This window comes from Diplotaxodon limnothrissa, linkage group LG18, assembly GCF_057381915.1.
Source record: "Diplotaxodon limnothrissa isolate DT_005_m linkage group LG18, D_limnothrissa_male_GT1.1, whole genome shotgun sequence".
NCBI lineage: Eukaryota > Metazoa > Chordata > Actinopteri > Cichliformes > Cichlidae > Diplotaxodon > Diplotaxodon limnothrissa.
Window position 1 is genome coordinate 10,901,119 of NC_140613.1, and position 19,606 is coordinate 10,920,724.

General features: G+C 42.3%; 1 protein-coding gene across 2 annotated transcripts in view; it reads right to left on the reverse strand.

Moving 5' to 3' along the window:
* Positions 1-19,606, reverse strand: part of LOC146613138 (receptor-type tyrosine-protein phosphatase mu) — a 164,447-nt gene that overhangs the window by 20,351 nt on the left and 124,490 nt on the right. The window contains exons 20-25 of one of the 2 annotated variants that reach the window (XM_085378523.1): positions 17,813-17,824; positions 16,421-16,614; positions 14,903-14,911; positions 12,247-12,334; positions 11,297-11,373; positions 4,371-4,407 (exon numbers count right to left, since the gene is read on the reverse strand). In XM_085378523.1, coding sequence (XP_085234649.1) covers positions 4,371-4,407; positions 11,297-11,373; positions 12,247-12,334; positions 14,903-14,911; positions 16,421-16,614; positions 17,813-17,824 — 417 coding nt within the window. The remainder of the gene's footprint in view (positions 1-4,370; positions 4,408-11,296; positions 11,374-12,246; positions 12,335-14,902; positions 14,912-16,420; positions 16,615-17,812; positions 17,825-19,606) is intronic. The other variant, XM_085378522.1, reaches the window with a different exon arrangement.

Genomic DNA, 19,606 nt, shown 5'->3' on the forward strand with positions numbered 1-19,606 from the left:
ACATTAAATAGGAATCATGTTTTCTGGATTACACGGGTGCCAGATAAGAAATAGCACATGCAGTTGGCTTGTGAGAAGAACATCAGCTTTGAGTTGTGAGGTGAATCAATTCATTGGCAACAAGTCGTCCTTTTTACACCAAGTTTCAGTGTGTTGGTTAGTGTTCTCTTAAAGTGGTGGCAGCTAAACTTTGAATATTTGAATGAGACCAGATATTTTCCTCTTGTTTCCAGTGTATATGCTATTCAGTACTGTGGAAAAGTCTTGAACCCCCCTCTCATTTCTTTATATTTTTCTAGGAAAATGGGAAAGATGTGCTGCAATGTATTGAAACGTGCATATATCCATGGAAATGCTGTATATAAAGCAATTCTAAAAAACTTTAAAGTGAATATTTTGGTATCTTATTCTTCAACATCTTTTTTCTGTAGTCTTCAACAATAGTTCTCCAGGCTTCTGGAAGACACTTGAAGCTCTTCTTTGGATGCTGGCCTTTTGTTTGCCTTTTGTTAATAACACTGAGTTCAAGGGAGGTCAAAGACTGATGGTGTTCAATGGTATGTTTTCCTGCCAAGTTATAGGTGCATGTTTGGGATGCTGAATGAACCTGCATGTTGGATCAAGATCTCGTTACTTTTATGTGTTCACAGGTCCACCAAATTTAACAAGACCATCAACACCACTGGCTGAAACACAGCTCTAAATGATTACAGAGCCCACATCGTGTTTTACACATTGTTGTTCTGTAAACACTCATTTTTTGTACCTGACCTCCTCCATCACTCCACAAGCTCTGCTGCTACTGATTTTCAGAGCTGCTATTGTGTAATTTGGGATACCTAAGCCATTCCTCATAGTTTCTCTTCTTGAAGAATGGCTTTTTCAAAACTGCCCTTCGACTAAGACCATTTATGATGAGGACTCACAACAGCAGATAAATCAACTGAAGGGGCAGATGCATCTCTCAGATCCTGTGCCAGATCTTTGATGGATTTTTTCTTAAGAACATGACTTTCAGATGCTGGTCAATCAGTAGATAGTATTTTAGGCTTGCCATAAAAACACGATTTTATGCCTGTCAACTAAAGAAATGGGAACATTTTAACGTGGAAATTGTAAAAAATTGCCTAAAGTTACAATTTAAAATTGGTTCTTTGCCAACTTTTTTGTTATGCATAGACACAGAAGTGGTTCATCCCCTGAGTTAGGTCCTTTTTATGCTTGAATTATTCATAGGCCAGTGCTAAGATGCTTAACAAAAACATTTCTCTGAAAATTGTCGGGTACAAGGACTGGACTGAAATGAGTAAAAAATGTATTCAGTGCCCAAAGAAAACCTTTGAAAGACCTTTAGAAACGCTTGGAGAACTATTTCTCACAAAACTAAAAAAACAAAACACAGAGAAAGCCTGGCTTCTTCCAAAGAAACTATAAAGAGATCAGTGGTAACTTAAGACTTGCACAGCACTGTACTTAACCATTGCTAACCTCCTCTTGGCTTTTGTTCAAGAGAGCAAGTGTGGCAGTACTGTCAAATTTGAACAATCTTTTTAAAATACAGATTCAGGCAATCAAAATTAATTTCTGGTACCTTTAAGATAAAAAAATAAAGTCTCAAGAAAACAAACAAACAAACACTATTAAAAAAAAAAATCACTTTCGACACAAACAAATAATCTTGATAGCTAGCTGTACCGAGGGGAAAGCTTACATTCTCAAAGACTAGGCCACAGAATATTTTCAGAGAAATCAGTCTGAGAGCTCACTTGAAGAATACAAGCAGAGCGCACTGTTTGTAGTACAGAGTGTGTGGTGCCTAGTTGGTGAAGTTTGGAAGAGGCACTTCACAGAGGCAGAACACAAGTAGGAGCTTCACTTCCAGCTGTCAGAGCTAACGCTGCTGCAGCTGATGCTGTGTTTTGGGACTAGGCCTGCACCTCCTCAGAAGCAAAGAGTGTGACAGCTGTAGAATCCCCAAGCCAGGTACGGCAAAAAATTTCTGATCAACATGTTCACACAGACACTCACAGACAAACATGCAGGTGATGTTCCCCTCTTGCCCATTAATATTACATGTGGCAGGCTGTGGCATAATGTACACTCGCTTATCATTGATTTGCTCTCTCTCTCTTCCCATCTCCCAACCCCACACCTCCCCTGCTGGGCTTTGAGATGTTAACCTGTAAATAATAAAACTTTTGGGCTCCTGGTGACATTTGCTGCTTGTGAAGGAGGGGAAAGCGGAGAAGACCGGAGGGGGAAAGCTTGATGAAATTGAACCCTTTCCCATGTCATGAATATTTTCCACATCACCAAGAGGATGCAGGGGGTTATCGCAGCTGTTTGCATCCCCGGTGTCAGTGTAATTCAGTCTCCACTAGAAGGAAGCTCATGTCAGATCAGTATTTAAAGCGATCTGCAGGACATAATAATGGACAGAGGCGAGGCGTCAATATGGGAGGGCTGAGGTGCATGCACACATTCAATCTGCTAAGTAGGTGAGCTGCAGTTAGAGAATTACTGACAGACAGTTATTGTATTGCTGCAGAAAAAAAGAAGCTCTGGATGAGAGACTGACCTACATAATGAGGAGCAGAGCTTGGGTGATGAGGCTTTTATGGAGTGACAGCTGTTCTACCTGCCATTGTCACCTTGACAGAGCAAAGGGACTCGTCAATAAACCCCAAACTAATGAGTGTCATTGTAGTTTATAGCATTATAGAACGGGGACAACGTTATCCCACCTGTCTGCCATATTAAGCACACCGCAAACCACCTCCACAACCAATTTATGACAAAGATTTTTTAGCTTATCCAGCAGTATTGCGGGTCTCATTTTCCTGAGCTACTGCTGGTCCCAGTGGACTTGAGTGGAAGTGTCATTCACTGAAAAACTTTACTGGGGGAGAGAGGAAGACTACTCCCTCATTTTCAGCAAGTGTGCCAATGCCCAGGTGCTCTTTTCAGGTGCTACAGTATGCCGTTTGTCTGGCTGAGAGAGACAGGTCTGTGTCTGGCTTTCCTATCATCTCTGGCTGCTCTTTGCTTCAGTGTCAGCAGACTGAGGCTTCCTTCCTGTCAGTCTGCCGGAGCTGATGATGAATTATAAAAGGGCTTGGTCTCCCAGAGAATACAGATGTTTCCACACTCTCTCTCTCACACACACACACACCTCCACGCTTTCGTAATGGATGGATCTACCCAGTGAAAAACCTTATGCTTGCGATACAGTCGATGGAAAATGAGGACTTATTATGCAAGCTCAATGAGAAAACTGGGGCTAATTAACTTGAATGGAAACACGTTTGGCTTCTCGAGCTTTCCATCTTAGAGAGGGCCTTGTTTGCAACATTTCTTTGACTGCTGATCTCCTCATGCATATTTTTTTAATGAAAATTGGAATGCTCTTAATGACTATAGGACAATTATAGAAGTCATAATAATCGAGTTGAATTTGCCAGTTATACTGCCTTGTTTTGGTGAACTCGAGGCGCACAGGAGAGAGTCGACACTTGACAGCTCAGTTTCGAGTGCTGGACTCAGCGGTCAGCGCGAGGCAGTTCAAACTAGGTGCCATTCATACAGACAAATGTGCAAACAGAGCGACCACTGCCTGATTAGTATGCTCTCTCTTTCTGAAGTAAGAGCAACCAGAGCGTTGTTTTAATTGAGACACTGAGGAAGAGAGGCAATGCACTAATAAACAGGTAATTATGCAACTCCCAGCTCCGCCAAAGCAGATTGTGAATCCATTAAAGCCTCTTCGCAAAAATAATAAAAAAAACCCTGCCTTTATCTTTTTTTTTTTCCTCTCTTCCACTGTTTTTTTTTCTTAAGTGGTATGTAAAATCCCCATGCATGCTGCCCTGTTGTGTGGGAGTGAGGCTCGCGATGCAAAATTCATAACAATTAACCATCAATCAGACTTAACCTCTGGGGTCACGGTAAGTGCTCCTCACTCTGCGAATCTGCCGGCCAGATTAACACAGTGACAAAATGCGCCTGTACATGTCAGCTAATCCATTTATTTATTCAGCCTACTCCCAGACTGCCTGATTAATGGCTCCCACACCACCGACGGGATGGAAACAGACAGCGAGAAAGCGTGCCGCTACGCTTGCTCAGAGGCGCGTAGGTACGTGCGTTTGCGTGTGCACACCGAGAGGCACCAGACTCCCCGAGCACACACCTGACTGAGCATCAAAGAGTAGTTTGCAAGAGCGTATGTAAACAACGACGGGGATGTTCAGATAGATATTCGTAAACACCTGCACACATCCATCTGCCCAAACAAACAGACACCGTTAAATTCTCACCGCCCACACACACCAATCTAGTCTTGCAATTTTTAGAAAGTTTTTTATTCTTACCCTGAGTGGCGATGTAGTGATTTGGCCTGTGGTAGCCCTGCAAACAGAGAAAAAAAAAAGGAGAGAATATAAGAATCACTTTATGTTCCATCTACTTCTGAAAGACCAGCGCAGAGAGGCTAAAAAAAAAAAAGAAAAAAAAAAAAAAGACACTGCTCTTGACATTTAGTTGGTTTTTTTGACCTTTGCATGCAAACTCAGTCTGTTCCTACAATGCGAACCATCACATTCATCACTGAACAGATTTGACCTGTATAGAAATCCCAGTTAACGCATTGTTTTTGTTTGTTTCAGATGCCCTGCGTTTATGCAGCCAAGATGAACTCTCGCTTCTACGCCGCTCCGCCGCAAGAGGAATTATTTGAGAGATTTGCGTGCTTGCTTTCAAGAAATACTCTGCATTGTAGTTCTGCCAGCTGTTTGCCACTGCACACCCTTTCAGCTCTTTGTTTCAACATCCAACTGCAAGATGCACGACTGAAAGCTCATGATGGATGCTGCTAGATACAAGATGCAAAAAACACTCTCCATCATACACTCTATATACGGCACACCTCTGGAGTAAGCAGCCAAAGTGTTGATAATCCCCAAGATACAACTAACAGCACTGATCTTCACAATAGGCCCCTAGTCTCACGGATTACTCTAATCCCTTCAAGTTTTATTTGTCCAATTCCTTGTCTTCTCTCCAGAGATATGAGGCAGGAAACAAAACATTAGGACTTAAAGGCTCTTCCCCGCCCCAGCCTCCCCTTGATTGTCTACCCACCACCACCACCACTTCCCATCCACCCCTGCTGCTCTGCTTATCTCACTCATATTCAATTTAACTTGGACTGTGATTAATGCTCCTCCAATGAAGGGAGAAAAGACACAAAGGATATTTTCCTCACTCACTCATCCACAGGGCTCCTCCAGCTATTCAGCTGTCCTCCATTTTTAATGACTTCTTTATCTCTGGACTGAGGAGGAGATTTGTTTGTGCTTTCATGTATGCTCTGTCAAGTAAAGTGGAGGCCCAATGCTCTGTCGGATTAGCGAGGGAGAGACGGAAAGAAAGGAAGGGCCCTGACAGTGAGTGTCAGGTGAGTAACGCTTACTATAAATGGGCTCGTGGCTTTCTGTAAGCATGTTATAGCAGGCACGCAAGAGCAAATCTTTAACACGAGAAGGTAAAGATGTAGAAATGTCAATATTGCTCTTATTAACTGGAAAAAGTACTTTTATTTTCCAGGGCTGCATAAGTTAGGAGCAGGAATTAAATGTGCCGCCTGTGTTTTGCTGCATTGCTGATTACAGTGATCATTAATTCTTTCCAGTAAGAAAAGCTGGCGAATGGAATGTCTAAAATATGCAGCATGAAGTGCTTTTGCCTGTGGGCATGAACTGGTATTTTCAATTTGAATATCATTAGATAGCCTACTTTTGCAAATCTGGAATACCTATCCCTATTACCTGGAAATTTTTGCTTTGCCAAATACATTTAGGAGAAAACAGAGTAAGTGATATTTTCACATTTTTCCCCCTAGCACCCCCCCCCCCCTCAATCTAGAATATGTAACATCCTTATCCTACAAATTCTACAAATAAGTCATATTGCTAAAGGGGAAAAAAAGCAAAGAAAATGCCCTGAGGCCCCTTATGCCAAGCAATCCCTAAGGCCTTTAAAATTGAATTATTATTATAATTATTAGGTTTTTATGATCATATTCTTAAATCTTTTTTGAAGACTCACACGAATACCTTCAAGTTAGAAAAAAAAAAAGTTATAAATACACCCAGCACCCCAAATAAAACATCTTTTGACTTTTATTTCATGATTATGTGTTTTCCCTTTTCTCCAAATTTCCCTTCTTCCTTCTTTACTGGATCCTTTTACCTGAAGCTGAGTCTGTTACAGGAAAAGGGAAATGTTGCGTTGAACTGTTGAAATCTTGGTCCCAAACCTGTGGGAAGAAGTTTCACTTCTGAGCTGTTTAAAGTGGCCACAGATGTACAGATCTGTGTGCCAAAACATACAGAGTGAGCACCTCGCAGTAAAAAAAATTGTTTAACCAAATTACCATAAGCAGTCGTCCCCTCTGCTTATTTTTGCCCCCAAGCCCCTTGCAGGATTAAGCCAGCAAGGATGGGTGGTTGGATGTTTAAGACACAAGGTTAAAGTTTGCTTCTTTTCTCCCATGTGCTGTTAGCTTTAGGATACAAGACCACTCGATGAGGGTTAGAGCCTGTTGACTTGCTTAAATACTGTAAAAGCTAGCTCATCCCGTTTTATGGCTCAAGTCGTTATGGATTCAGAAAAGTTTGGAAAATCAAACTACTGTATGCTGATGGTGATAGTCTTGCAGACGGGGAGTAGGTACTGTTTCAGTAACGAGTCTGCAGCTTTGCTAAATATCATTTTGTGGTTACACTGATAAAATCGTAATGTGAATCAGATGATGTTTTCTGCCGAGGCAAATTAGCAAAATTAGCAGTCAGTGAACATGAACACATTTTAGGAGAGAGGAGCTTTGTGAACAACAGTGATTTCTGCACAAGCCTGCAAATTCACCGAACCACTGCATCACCCCAATATCCAGTTAAGAGACCCAGCAAAAACCCATATGTACACACATGACTCTACAGCAAACAGGCTATTACACTACGTTTCCTCTGCCTTCCAAAGGTTTATGAAAATACTCAATCAGCTGGAGAGAAAGGAAACATACCAGAATGGCTCGGAATAATCGGCAGTGTTATAGAGTACAATAACAAACACTGTGGGAAATGTTCTACACATAAGAGTTTATTAGGCAGGACAAGCTTTTAGATGGGTTAAAAAGCTTTCTGAAGAGCAAAAACATCATTACCCATCTGCCTGCATTTCTACTAAGTACTTTTCCAATGAAGCTGGCAGAGCGATGGAAATCCGTTTCAATCAGGGCTCTCTTTAATATGCGTATATTCTTATCTTATAATGGGACCCTCTCTATTGCGAGCGTCTTCTCCGCAGCGCCACTTTTTGCAGCATAATGGGCCATAAACTGAATGGTGGGAAAGGTAAATAATTTAAGCCCCCTGCATTTGCTGTGGCACACCTTGCATTATGAATTTATGTTTGAAGGCGTAACAAGAGATTACAAATTACCACATTAGAGGGGTGGGGGAAGAGAAGATGGGAGACCGAGGGAGGGTTCTCTCCTGAGCGAAAAACCACTTAGGGAGTCAGGTACATCACCAGCCCATTACACATGGAGTGGAAGCATCTGCCTAAGGAGACCAGTGAGCTGCAGTGATTGGTCACATCCTGCTACTAACACTGCTATTAAGAGCAAATCAGGTCAGATCAGGAGCTTCTATACTGTGTGAGCTAAGTGAGTTAGGACTGTTTAAAACCTGAGCCATGTCTGACGCCACTTTTTAATAACTTTTACTTACTGTAACAGCATGCCAAGTCATTCCAGTGCATGTAGAAGCTGTTTTGCAAGGACTTCCCTGAGGTAAGAAGTGTAACCGAACCTCTGCAGATACTGCTGTGTCTACTTTAATTTAGGGCGTCCTTGAGAGTTTTTCAGCATCTAAGAGTAACGAAATCAGCAGCTGCCTTATGCAGATATCAAGCAGAGAGATCAAATACAATCTGTGAAGATTTTCCTCGCTAGAATAACAACCACGGCAGTCGTTTCAAAAGTTTAACTAATTTTAAATTTCCTAACCACCAGGTCCTAAAATTATGTTAACGACTGTTCTCTGGAATAAGTAAATATAACACTACAGGGACTTTCCTGTCTTGCTACAAATGTCTTATGAAGTAGACAAGCGTGGATAGTAGGGGTGCAACGATACACAAAATTCACGGTTCGGTTCGATACTTTGGTGTCACGGTTCGATATTTTTTCGATACAAAAAAATGTTCATGCCTTTTTAATTTGTCATTTATTAAAATTATAAATATATATTTTAACTCAAAAGTACAGTTTTTAAATTTAACCCTAACCCTTGTGCGTGTTTTTTATTTTGACAGCGAATGCGCACCTGCGGACCACTTATGTGCAGCCCTGGTTATTTAGCTCGTCATATCGCAGCCACAGAAATTCTTTTGTCCATGAAACCATAAAGCTGCACTTTCTTTTTGCCTTATAGTCTGATTTGTCATAACTTTCCGTTTTGTGGTAAGCTTTTCTTTGGCTGTCACTTCTTCACCCTGACCTGTCTTATTTGGCTCAGCAGAACTAAAATATATATCTGTCTGTGAAGGTTCTCAGTCATCCAGGTCATCGTAGTCAAATATAAATCCTGCTGCTTTTACACACGCACTCACATAAGCTCAGCGATTCTCTGCGCGATCAACCTCTCACATGTTTAAGCTGCGGGAGATTTCACTTGTCATGTTTGCATAGTAAGCTAACGATTAATAAGACGATGTCAGAGGAATTGGTGCACAAATTATCATCACTCACAGATCAGTGCTGTCGCTCTCTATACACAGTTCGCACGATTGCAAAGTGAAAGCAAAAAAACAAGCGCAAATTCAAACGCGACTTCAATATGTCACATATTGACAGTGGCTCACCGATGCCAATGACATAATTACCCAGCTACATTTCTGAAAGAATGCAAAAGCATTGACATATATTTTTCCTACAATAGCCCGACGGGCAGGGAAGAGATAGATTTTGGTAGCCCGACTGAAAAAATCGCTAGCCCCGGGACGTCGGGCTAGCGATATTGCAAGCCCTGTATCTGATTGAGGAATCACTCATCTTTGGAAAAGAGAGTTTATTACAGAGAGATGGCTCTTTCCAAAATAAAAGCTATACTATCCGCTTCTTCTGGGCTATATTCTCAGCAGCATAAGGAGAATCATGTGCTAACAGCTGTCTAAATGACTCGGCTAAAGTTAGTAGCATGCTTGCTTTTTTTGTCTGCTTCCACTTGTCTTTGCACTAGGATGATGTCGGCATAAATGTGCAGTCATATTCGTTGTGTTCCCACTAGTGCTTTCAGGTTAATCTCGTTGAAATGACCTTAACGCCACAACACGGCAAATCTCCATTAACGAGCTACCGCCGATTGCTCCATGCATGGGGCTAGACGGCCAACACGTTAACGAGCTAACTGCGCTAGCACACTAGTTCACACCAATGTAATTGAGCATTGCATGGCACATCCAACATACTGTTTTACTTTAGTCCATGACTCGCTTACCTTCAGGGTCATAGTCACATGAAAACCAAAATAATTCCAAACTCCAGATCTGAATGAGGGTGGGGGAGGTGCCCTGCGCTCTTCCTTCTGACTATGCTGTCTGTGTTGAGCGCTCAGTGGATCTGCGCTGGACAGTGCAGCCTAGGCGGAGTAGTCGAACACAGATTCACTGAGCGCTCAACACAGACAGCATCGTCAGAAGGAAAATTGATAAAATTACAAATGTTGTATTGTTCGATACATATGCGTACCGAACCGAAAGCACTGTATGAACGGTTCAATATCGATACGAATATCGTTGCACCCCTAGTGGATAGGTAGACATATAAATCATCAAACTTTAATATCAGAAACGACATTTCAGTAAGGCTCACTAGACTCAAAAGACGAATGTTATTTGAATTATATTTTACATTATAGCTCTCATTTGGGACCTACTGCACTTTCAGCCGGATGCAAAGAGAACAGCAGCAAAATCCCTCTTTTCAGAAGAGTGCAGGCATAATATTAACTCAGATCTAGGGTGCAGGCAGGTTGCAAAGTAGCTTGTAGATATGAAACAGTTGCAGGCAGGCTAAGGCCCCATTCGCACTAGAGGAAAAAACAGGGTGGCAAACTCCATGCACAAGAAAACTTGGTGATTGGTAAAGGTTTTTTTTTTTTCTTCTTTCTTTTTTGCTGTCTGGGACTGATTGCAAATAGTTGAGGTAACTAATTTCCATCGCAAGGCACACAGCTGCACATGATTGCAATAATTTTGGTCAAACCATGGTTTTCAATCACCATTTTCCCTTGTGTGACTGTAGGTGAAAGCAACGTAACTAGTGCAGCCTAGAGACGATCTACCACATATAGAGAGGGTCATCAGCTGATCTGTTGCAGCTAATGCTATGCTGGAACCTCTCAGTTTAGTTTACAGAGGGTGTTATCAACAAGTCGAGACCAAGCCTACACCCAGCATCAACCAGACCCAGGCAGATATGCAAGTCACTGCATCAAACCCACCTCATAGCAGATAAATGGTTGTGAGTGGACCTACAAAGGCAAGGCCAGGCAAAAAATATGTTTCTGTGGGAACCAGGCCAGGCACATTCTGCCACAGCAAATAAATAATGAGCTATCAGATCCGCCTGGTTTGTGGGCTGTGCGGGTCAGAAAAACTCACACGAATTATTTATTGTAGTAAATTGAGTTACATACAGCAACCCGTTTGATTGTTAATCTTGAACATTGTTTCCAGTGTTACAAAAGCAACAGAACAGTTTTCGAAGCTTTGCTAACAACTTTAACTTTTTTTGTCTGTATATGTGCTTTGTTTCTATTTGAAATTCTGTGTATTATTTCAGCTTTATTCACTATAACTTTACTAAGTAATCATCTGTGAAACCTCACTCCCTCTCTCTTTTTTTTGGTTCTCAACTATAATGTTGTTCAAAGCAAAGTCCAAAACTATAACCTCAGTTTCCCCTGGGTTTGCCTTTTCTCTCTCCCAGTGCTGTCAGCCTCTGATCTTCATTTCTCTTAATATATCCAATGAACAGAGTGATACAGCAGCCCTCTAAAGTCAAATAAAGGCAGTGTGTTTGTGTGTGTGCTTGTAGCTGTGATGGACAGGCGGCTGGGCTGCACTGTCCCTCAGGCCCCCTGTGACGGCGGCACCAGCGCGCCCTCTCCCCCCCCCAAGAGGAAGCGGACTGACCTTTGCGTTGGTGGCGCTGGCTGGTGTGTGTACTTACATCAACGTAATTTGCATTAATGTAATCGGAGCTCTGTTCCCCCTCCAGGGCCTGCAGCCTGACACGGGAGTGATCATCTGGAAGAGAGGCAGAGAGGAAGAAACCAGTGTTGAATTAATCATATTAACGAGGGCATCGGGAGAAGAAAAGGGGGAGAGGGACAGAGAGACAGACAGTAAAAAGGAATAGAGAGAAATTATAAGAGGAGGAGAGGGGGTGATAGAGCAATAAAAGCATGGTTAGACTGGCATCATACAGAGGCAAAAATGAAATTGGTGCTGTAAAAATGCAACATGTCTCATAGACAGCGTTTACGTGACAGTCTTCATTAAAACCGCCACCACCCTATCATCAGGTAAAAATCACAAAATCATAGTCTAAACCATTTTTTCTTAAGTCACTGACCTTAAAACTTGCTACTTTAGTAAAATTTAGTAGCAACAAAATAATACACGTGCAGCATAATAATCTTTTTAAATGTGGGGAACAATTGATGGCAAGAGAACCACAGAGCCTTAACTTTTGATTTCAAATGACATTTTCGTAACTGTGGATAGCTGACGTCATTTTTGTTCCAAAGTTGTGCAATGCCCTTTAACTGATGTGAGTCAGAAGAAGTAGATCTTCAAAGTTTTTCCATGGCATCAGTTATTAAAGAGGGTTAAACTGAACTCTTATAGCGATTAATTGCAAAATCAACATTTCTTTTTCCAAACACGGTATAAGCTTTGTGTGCCATATCCTGCATAGGCTTATATCTCATAACAGTAAAGACAGTAAAGGAAGATGAATATAAAAGTAGATTGGAAAGGTCAAGGCTGCTCTCGTTGGCTGATAATAAAACTCGGTTTGAGCAGCTTATAGTCATCCAGTCACAAGCCTGGCCAATAAATCAGGCAGAAGAATGAGAACAAAAATTCATGAGCGTTGAGGAGGTGCTTTGTACACACATGCAATAATATTCCCATATCGGTTCTTCATGCGGTTCTCATCCTTCTTGGCAGAATCCCATGGCGCAGACTGTCCTTCAAAAAAGCTCTGAAAGGAGAGAAAACAGGACAGAGAGGGGGGGATGAAACATTGTGTCATGTGTGAACACTCCAAATGATAACCAGGCTAAAGAATACATTCTTTCTCTTTCAGCTCTACAAAACCGGAGGAAGTGAGCGCTGGCAACAGACACAGAAAGAGATAGATTCCCAGTGTTATTAGGCAGGAAACACAGGGAGGATGGTGGATCCCGGGGAGTTGTGTCAAACAGCGAGTGCCATTAGGGCAGATGCAGCGGGTGTCACACTCAAACCTCTCCCCATGTGCCGCTCTGCTGGGCGGAGCAACCGCGGCGGCTGTCTGTCTCCCTCATCTGAAGGACTCAATCAGCTCGTCGCGGGGAAAAATAAAGCCAGCTCATCGTCTACACATCAAAACTGCTCCGCTCAGATTACCCTCATGAAATATTTATCATCTCTCACTGGGGAGATTTCCATTCTGATGGCACACCAGGCACAATTAAGCCAAATTATGAAAATACATCTACACTGCCAGTCCACCGCTGTTCAGCAAGGGCGGGCGGGGCCGGCTCAGAGCGGACTAGCCTGCAGAAAATCATGGTTTTCTGTCTTTTTGAAAGTAAGCTAATGCACATTTGAAAAGTCAGGTAATACATTACGGGGCAGACCATCTGCAAATAAAGATTCAGGAACGTTTAACGGAGGTTAAAGAGACTGTTTGAGAGTTCCTTTTAGTGAGGAGTAGGAGGCATCGTCTTCAATCATCACTGCTCTAAGACTTGATGGCTCGATTCATCTCAGTGCTGTGGCAGGCAGCAGGCAGTTTGTCTAGCATATAAAGGCCTTTCAGAGACCACACAAGGACATATTCCTGTATGAAGTCCTAAGGATTAGTGATTTCACTGAGAAACAGCTTTAATATGCTAAAAATATGTTCCATCCTTCCACTGAAGATGGAAGCATGTCCCCAAGATGGATTATAAAGGCCTCCTCCAGTGGCAGTATTTCTTGAGGAAACGCACAGGCCAATGTCGTGCTGTCGGTGTGAAGGATACAAGTCTAATATCAAGCCTGTAAGGACAAATCATCCTCAAGCACAAAGGCGTTACCTGGCAACTTTAAAATAGCTCTCTCTTAATCTGAGTGACCCCGCTACAGTCATATTCCTCCAGCCATTATGATCATGAATTCTCATGGGGGTAAAATAATGAATGTCCCAAGAGGTAGAGATTACACGAAGGCTTTCAATTTAAAGGTTAAATGCACATAGAGGGAATAAATGGCTATTCGCCCGACGCGTATCGAAAAACAACTGAAGGCTCCACCTGTAAAAAGTATTTAGTAGCAAAAGGTATGTGATGAATTGTACTTTACTGCAGCTTGTCTGCAGGTAGTTTTTCACCTTCCTCAATTATTCCCACTGGCAGAAATCCAACTTAGTATGTTTTTAATTACAGGCTACCTGCTGCACTCCAGTCCCTGCACAGTTATTCCGCTATGCTGTTTCTTTGTCTGGAACTACTTAACCGTATGTGAAAAGCAGAGTAATTTCTGTGGATAGGGATAAAACATTTGACACAAAGTACACACCATGGTGAAGTAAAAAACAAAAAAACAAACAAATCAGAAACAAAAAAACCCAAAAGAAAACATGGATGGTCGAACAGAAGCAGGAACGTTTAGTGAGTTGCTTCTGTATTAATTAATCTTTTACTATGTGAGGAGAGGAGGCTCATTCAGACTGACTAGTGTTCATTTGTGGTTGGAGCTTAAAGAATTTCAGGATTCTCACAGTAGGCTAGATACAACACATTTCTGTCGACATGAAACAGGCCGAACACAAGTGAAACAGTGATGACATGGCAGCATTAATGACGCTGAAACTTGTTTCTGCTTCCTGTTTGCACGGTGAAAATGTGCACCCAGGTGCAGGAGGCTGGACATGCAAAATGCTTTGTTAGGTCTGTAACACACACGGCCTTATAAAGCTTTTGCAAAGTATACAACATGGCTTTTGCAAAGTTTAAAGTGTTTATCGTGTCCCTTCTAACGGTAACATTCAATTTCCAGTCAATAAATCCACAAGGTAGCCCGAGCTTAGAATTAAATTTGGTACTTTGTTGGACTGGGTATATCATTGATCAGTCCACTTTAATTATACATTGGTATTCCATTTATCTTTCAAACTATTGCACTTTTACTATAAAAATTATGCTCTTAATAACTGATAGGGTATTAAGTATGCTTTTGAAAAGCTTTATAAACATCAGAATCAAGCTGCGGAGGATTTGTGGTGCTAACAATGTCTGACTACGGGAAGAAAAAGCATTTCACAGTGACGCTAAAGAAAAAAGTAAACAGAAAAATGTCACTGCTCTACATATTTCACCAACTGAACACTGTCAGATAATTTGATAATGCTGCATAACATCTGTTGGTAAATGCCCTTTTCAAACTAAATCCAAAAAAAAAAGGTGATATTTTAATCCCACAGGGTCTTAAAAATAGCCAGCAACCATTACTGATCCTGTCAGGTTTGTGATATAAATCTACAAGTCTAAAATAAATAAACTCACAAAAAAAGTATTTTTCTTACCTCATTTATCTGATCCAAAGTTAACGTACAGAATAACAAGAAGCATGGGTCAGAGAGAGATATAGTACAGTGTAAGTCAACAGGTTTAGAGGTGCACTAAGCTCCAATCTCATCATGAAAAATAAACGGTTATTTTAAAAAAATAAATAAAAGGGCATTAACCTTAAGACAGATTGAGATAGAGATATATATATTTATAAGACAGCAGTGGAACAAAACATACAAATGAATCGCTCTAGCCATGTGAGAATGAGCTCCCTTGCACACTTTAAGCACCCCACAGGACTTTTTGCAACAGCCTGTGGACAATAAGGTGACAGCAGGGTAAGCAGCCAGTTGTTCCATATTACGTCTCTGTTGATCGACTGCTATTAATCCATGCAATGTTGGCCACGTGGACCCCAAACTCCCTTTATCCATAACGGATTAGACCCAGAAGGCAGCCCAAAGCACTCCAAACCCCTCAATGATCGGATGCTGAAGGTAGCAATGGGAGACGACGTTATTTCATTCCACAATCATGAATGGGATGTGGGGAGTTAATTACCAATAAATCTGACACGTAGCTGATGGAGAGAAGGTGGGAGATAAAGAGAAGAGGAAGGAAAGCAAGGAAGAAACACAGGAGGTATAGATAAGAAAGTAAGAGAAAGAAGTAAGCTGAGAACGTTAACAAATGTGAGGGTCGTTAAGAGAGAAATGTGACAAGAGGCCGAACTGATACGGATAATATATTGAAACTGAAGGATTTAGCTCGAAGCCAGTCTGTTACAACATGGCGTCGGGGCGAGTTGAGGATGACTGGTGTGGTGCTGAGGGACAGCAAGGAGGGCTGGAGTGCCGCCAAACCCTGCCAGACTCTAATGCGAGGAAATGAGAGTGATGCCCTTATGGGGCGAAAATCTTTTGTTTGGTGTCAGTAAGAAGCGCAGTGACAGATTACTGATGCTGTTGCGCGACAAGCAGTAGGCTACCAGTACTATGCAACAGCATAATCCGACCCGTTTCAGGTGAAGGAGGGGACGCGGTCTAACACAGGCAGTTTGTGCATTTCGCATTGGTCTACAGCTGAGTCTCCAAGGAGAATTGGGACACAGCTTTTGACCAAAACCCCCCCCCCCCAAAAAAAACAAAAAAAACCCCCACCACACTCATGCACACAAAATGCACAATCGCTGCAAACAACAAGGAACAGATGAACAACAAAACGAATCACACCGTAAACACACTGAGACAGGGTACATTAACAATTTATCATAAAAGTGCATCTGGGGAGAAACAAAACAGTTCTGCTGTGCGGTGCAAAACAGAGAGAGAGGCAGGCAGAAAAAAAGAGGGGAGAGAGAGAGACAGCGAAAGAGACATGGGGCTGTGCACCATAACACAGATGAGGCCTCGTATTAGACTGATAAAAATTTCCATTCAAGAACCTCAGTGGAGATGTTACAAGTCTATCACCAGGCTTTATTTGGGTTTGCAACCTTAATGGTGGGAGGTGACAGCTGGGCTGCTTCCTACCTCGTACTCCTCCTTAAAGCCGTAGCCCTCTGCGCACTTCATCTGAGTGATGTGCTGGAGGAGGTCCGCCACGCGGATCGCCGGGTGCAGCTGACCCGTCTGATACGGCACGTCGACGGGCTCCCGTTTCCTCAAGGAGTGAGTGTGCGACTGGACCAAGCTGCTTGTGTCGCTGCCCATGTTCTGACTCTCATCTGTGGGACACAAAGAGACAGAGAGGCCGGAGCGGGTCAGCAAGAGGAAATAGGAGCTAAAGTCACATCACAGGTCATCAATTTATCGCTGTAAGATACATACGGGTGACATAATGCTCGAAGCAGTAAATGAAAGTGGTTTCCTTTGAAGTTGTTTTACATATAAAGTTGATTTATCTAGCTTTAATGTTAGGTGTTCATATCTGACTTACAACTGTTCTCCTTAACAGATGGCACATTAGCTCATTTACTGGTTAGCATTATGTCACCACCCTCCAGATTGACCAACAACTCGACTAGTAATCTGTTTGTTATGGATGGTCACAACAACACAACATCATTGAGTAATAGAATGAGTCATGTGGTGGGAAGGTTTAGGTCCATCTGTCTCAGTGTGGCTGGAAAATACTGCACTGTACAGGAGTCCATCGGCATTTAAAAACAAGATCCTCTAAGTGAAACCCTTATGCTACAAGCTTTTAACATTGTTACCAGCAGTGGCTCTCAACTGTGAGAAACATTATACTTTAATCATAAAAATCCCCATCAATGTGTTGTAAAAACAACAACTTTTCCTTTTTTTTTTCTTTTTTTTTTAACTGGCAGTACAACATGCTGGTTTGGGCTGAAGCTCATATTGAGAGTCAGACTCCATTTCCAGCTCTTTCATACTGTAATCCAGTCAGTGGCAGACATAAGGCACAGATGCTGTGGGGAGCCAGCGGATGATGGAGGGTGTCCAAAAACATGGAGGAGGAGGATGTGAGGGGGTGCGGTGGGCCACAGTGAGCATGTTGCAGCAGGCACCTTCAGAAGCATCACACAGACACAGCGTGGATTCAACCCCTGCCACCCATACTTCCCCGAAAAATGAACAAAATAAGATAAAATAAAAACCAAACCTCAAATAAATAGAAAAACAAAAACAAAAAACACACAGAACCCAAGAGGGAAGCGGAGATGGGAGGAGAATGCATGTGGTGATGCTGCCATGGGGCACTGTGTTTGCTTTGACCATGCTAAGCTAATGGTGGCTTGGTGGCACGGTACGGAAGGGTGGGTGAGATGCTAACATGTCCACTTGTCATGCAATAAATGTCGTAATGCCCGTGTCAGAAGCAGCCTCTCACTGTCGGCATGCTGTCTGAGTAAACACCGTCTCCTTCCCCCAACCCAGGGCCCACTTGGGAAAACTTACCATTAATGGGCACTTTTTAGATAGCAGATACATAAGAGGTTACGTATGTAAAGAGAAAGAGAGGAGAAGAAACAGGAGAGAGGGGATAAGCAACAATCCAGCATGAGAACCTGTTACAGTAGTGTTTGAGCTACTCTACAGGGCAAGATCACATGCCTTCTCAGTTCAAACTGCCTTGGTATAAAAGCCTAGTCAAGGGGGATGTTGAGTGGATGGATGGGGCAATTTCAACAGTGCAAGACAAAAAAAAACAAAAAAACAAAAAAACAAAAATAGAAAAAATAAAAACAAAACAAGGAAGTCATGGATTCAAAAGGGAAAAAAAAAATAATGATAGTCTTTGGGGAAAAAAAAGCTGCAATTGTTTCAGATCGCCGACTTGCATACGCTAATGAAGCTAATTATTTTTTTAAACGTTCTGACATTTTGAATTCCTCTCTCTAATTGCTATAATTTTATTTCCATTTGTGCTCGGGGGGTAACACCTGTATTTGTGCCATTTTCATTCTCTTTTTTTTTTTAAAACTAGTGCGCGATGAAATCAGAAATGCAACCGATACTCTGTGATCTAATCAGTTTTGATCATTAACCTCGAATGATGAGACAATGCCGTGACTGAATGTGTCACAAACCGAAAGCATGTAACCTTTTCTGGCTGCTGTAATTTTATGTTAATCGTTTCACGCTTCATTAAATGCGGAACTAACATAAGCAGCTGTCACAAGAGCGGTGATGAAAGACACTGCTTTAAGTTGCACTAATGTGAAAAGGAAAAAAAACACAACAACAACTGTTAAAGTTGCCTACTTAAAAATGCAGCAGTGGTGCTTGTGGTGAAGCTGGAGTCGAGCTGCTTATTGCATCTTTCTTTTTGTCCTTGAGTATTAAATTATTACACTCCTAGTGCCCCACTTAGTAGCTACTTTGCGGGCTTCGCTGGTAGAAAATGCATCTGCTCGTGTAAGATGCCGCACTTTGGGCTGTTGTGCATCTTCAACAAAGGCCAGTAATAATTAACAGGAGAACAAAAAGCTTTTTTATAATTCTATTTTATCACTGAACAAGACGAATAAACACTGGAAAAAACAAAACAAAACAAAAACAAGTAGGTCAATAGCAGTTAGCCAAAGGCAGAGGGAGCGACATTAAAAAGAATAATAGAAAAGGTTGTCGTTTCAGAGGGGAGGGGAGGAAGGGAGTTTAATGCATAGTGAGGAGAGAGGGGAGGGGAGGGCAGCACAGCTAATGCTAGACTTTAAATGTTCAGACTCAACGCATCCTGCTTTTGGAAGTTCTGGCTAAAGGTGGAGAGGGTTGTGGGGGCTAAGTGAGAGCGTTTTTGGGCCTCCCTCTCACACAGTTTTTGCCTGTTGTGTCTCAGTGCAGCTGCTACGGCTCCAGCATGCTGTCGCCTCAGTTGCCGGGGCAAACTGCCCCCCGCCCCCGTTGCCCCTCTTAGACACTCCCCCACATCCAGTCCACATGTCTGTCCATGCATATGAGAGGTCAAACACGTATGTGACATCACACGCACGACACGCAATGCGGATGGGATGGAGTGAAACCAGCCTCAGCCCAGGAGAGCCCCCTCGTTGGACAGGAAGGGAGAGGAGGGGGGAAGAAGTTAGGGAAGGGTGGAGGAATAGGAGACGAGGAGGAGGAGGAGGAGACGGGGAAGCAGCAGGCAGGTATGGAAGTGAGGAAGCCATCTTTAGTAAAAGAGCCATCCAAAAGAAAAGAATGAAACAAAAAAATAATACATAAAATAAATAAAAAATTGTGCTTTTCTTTGGC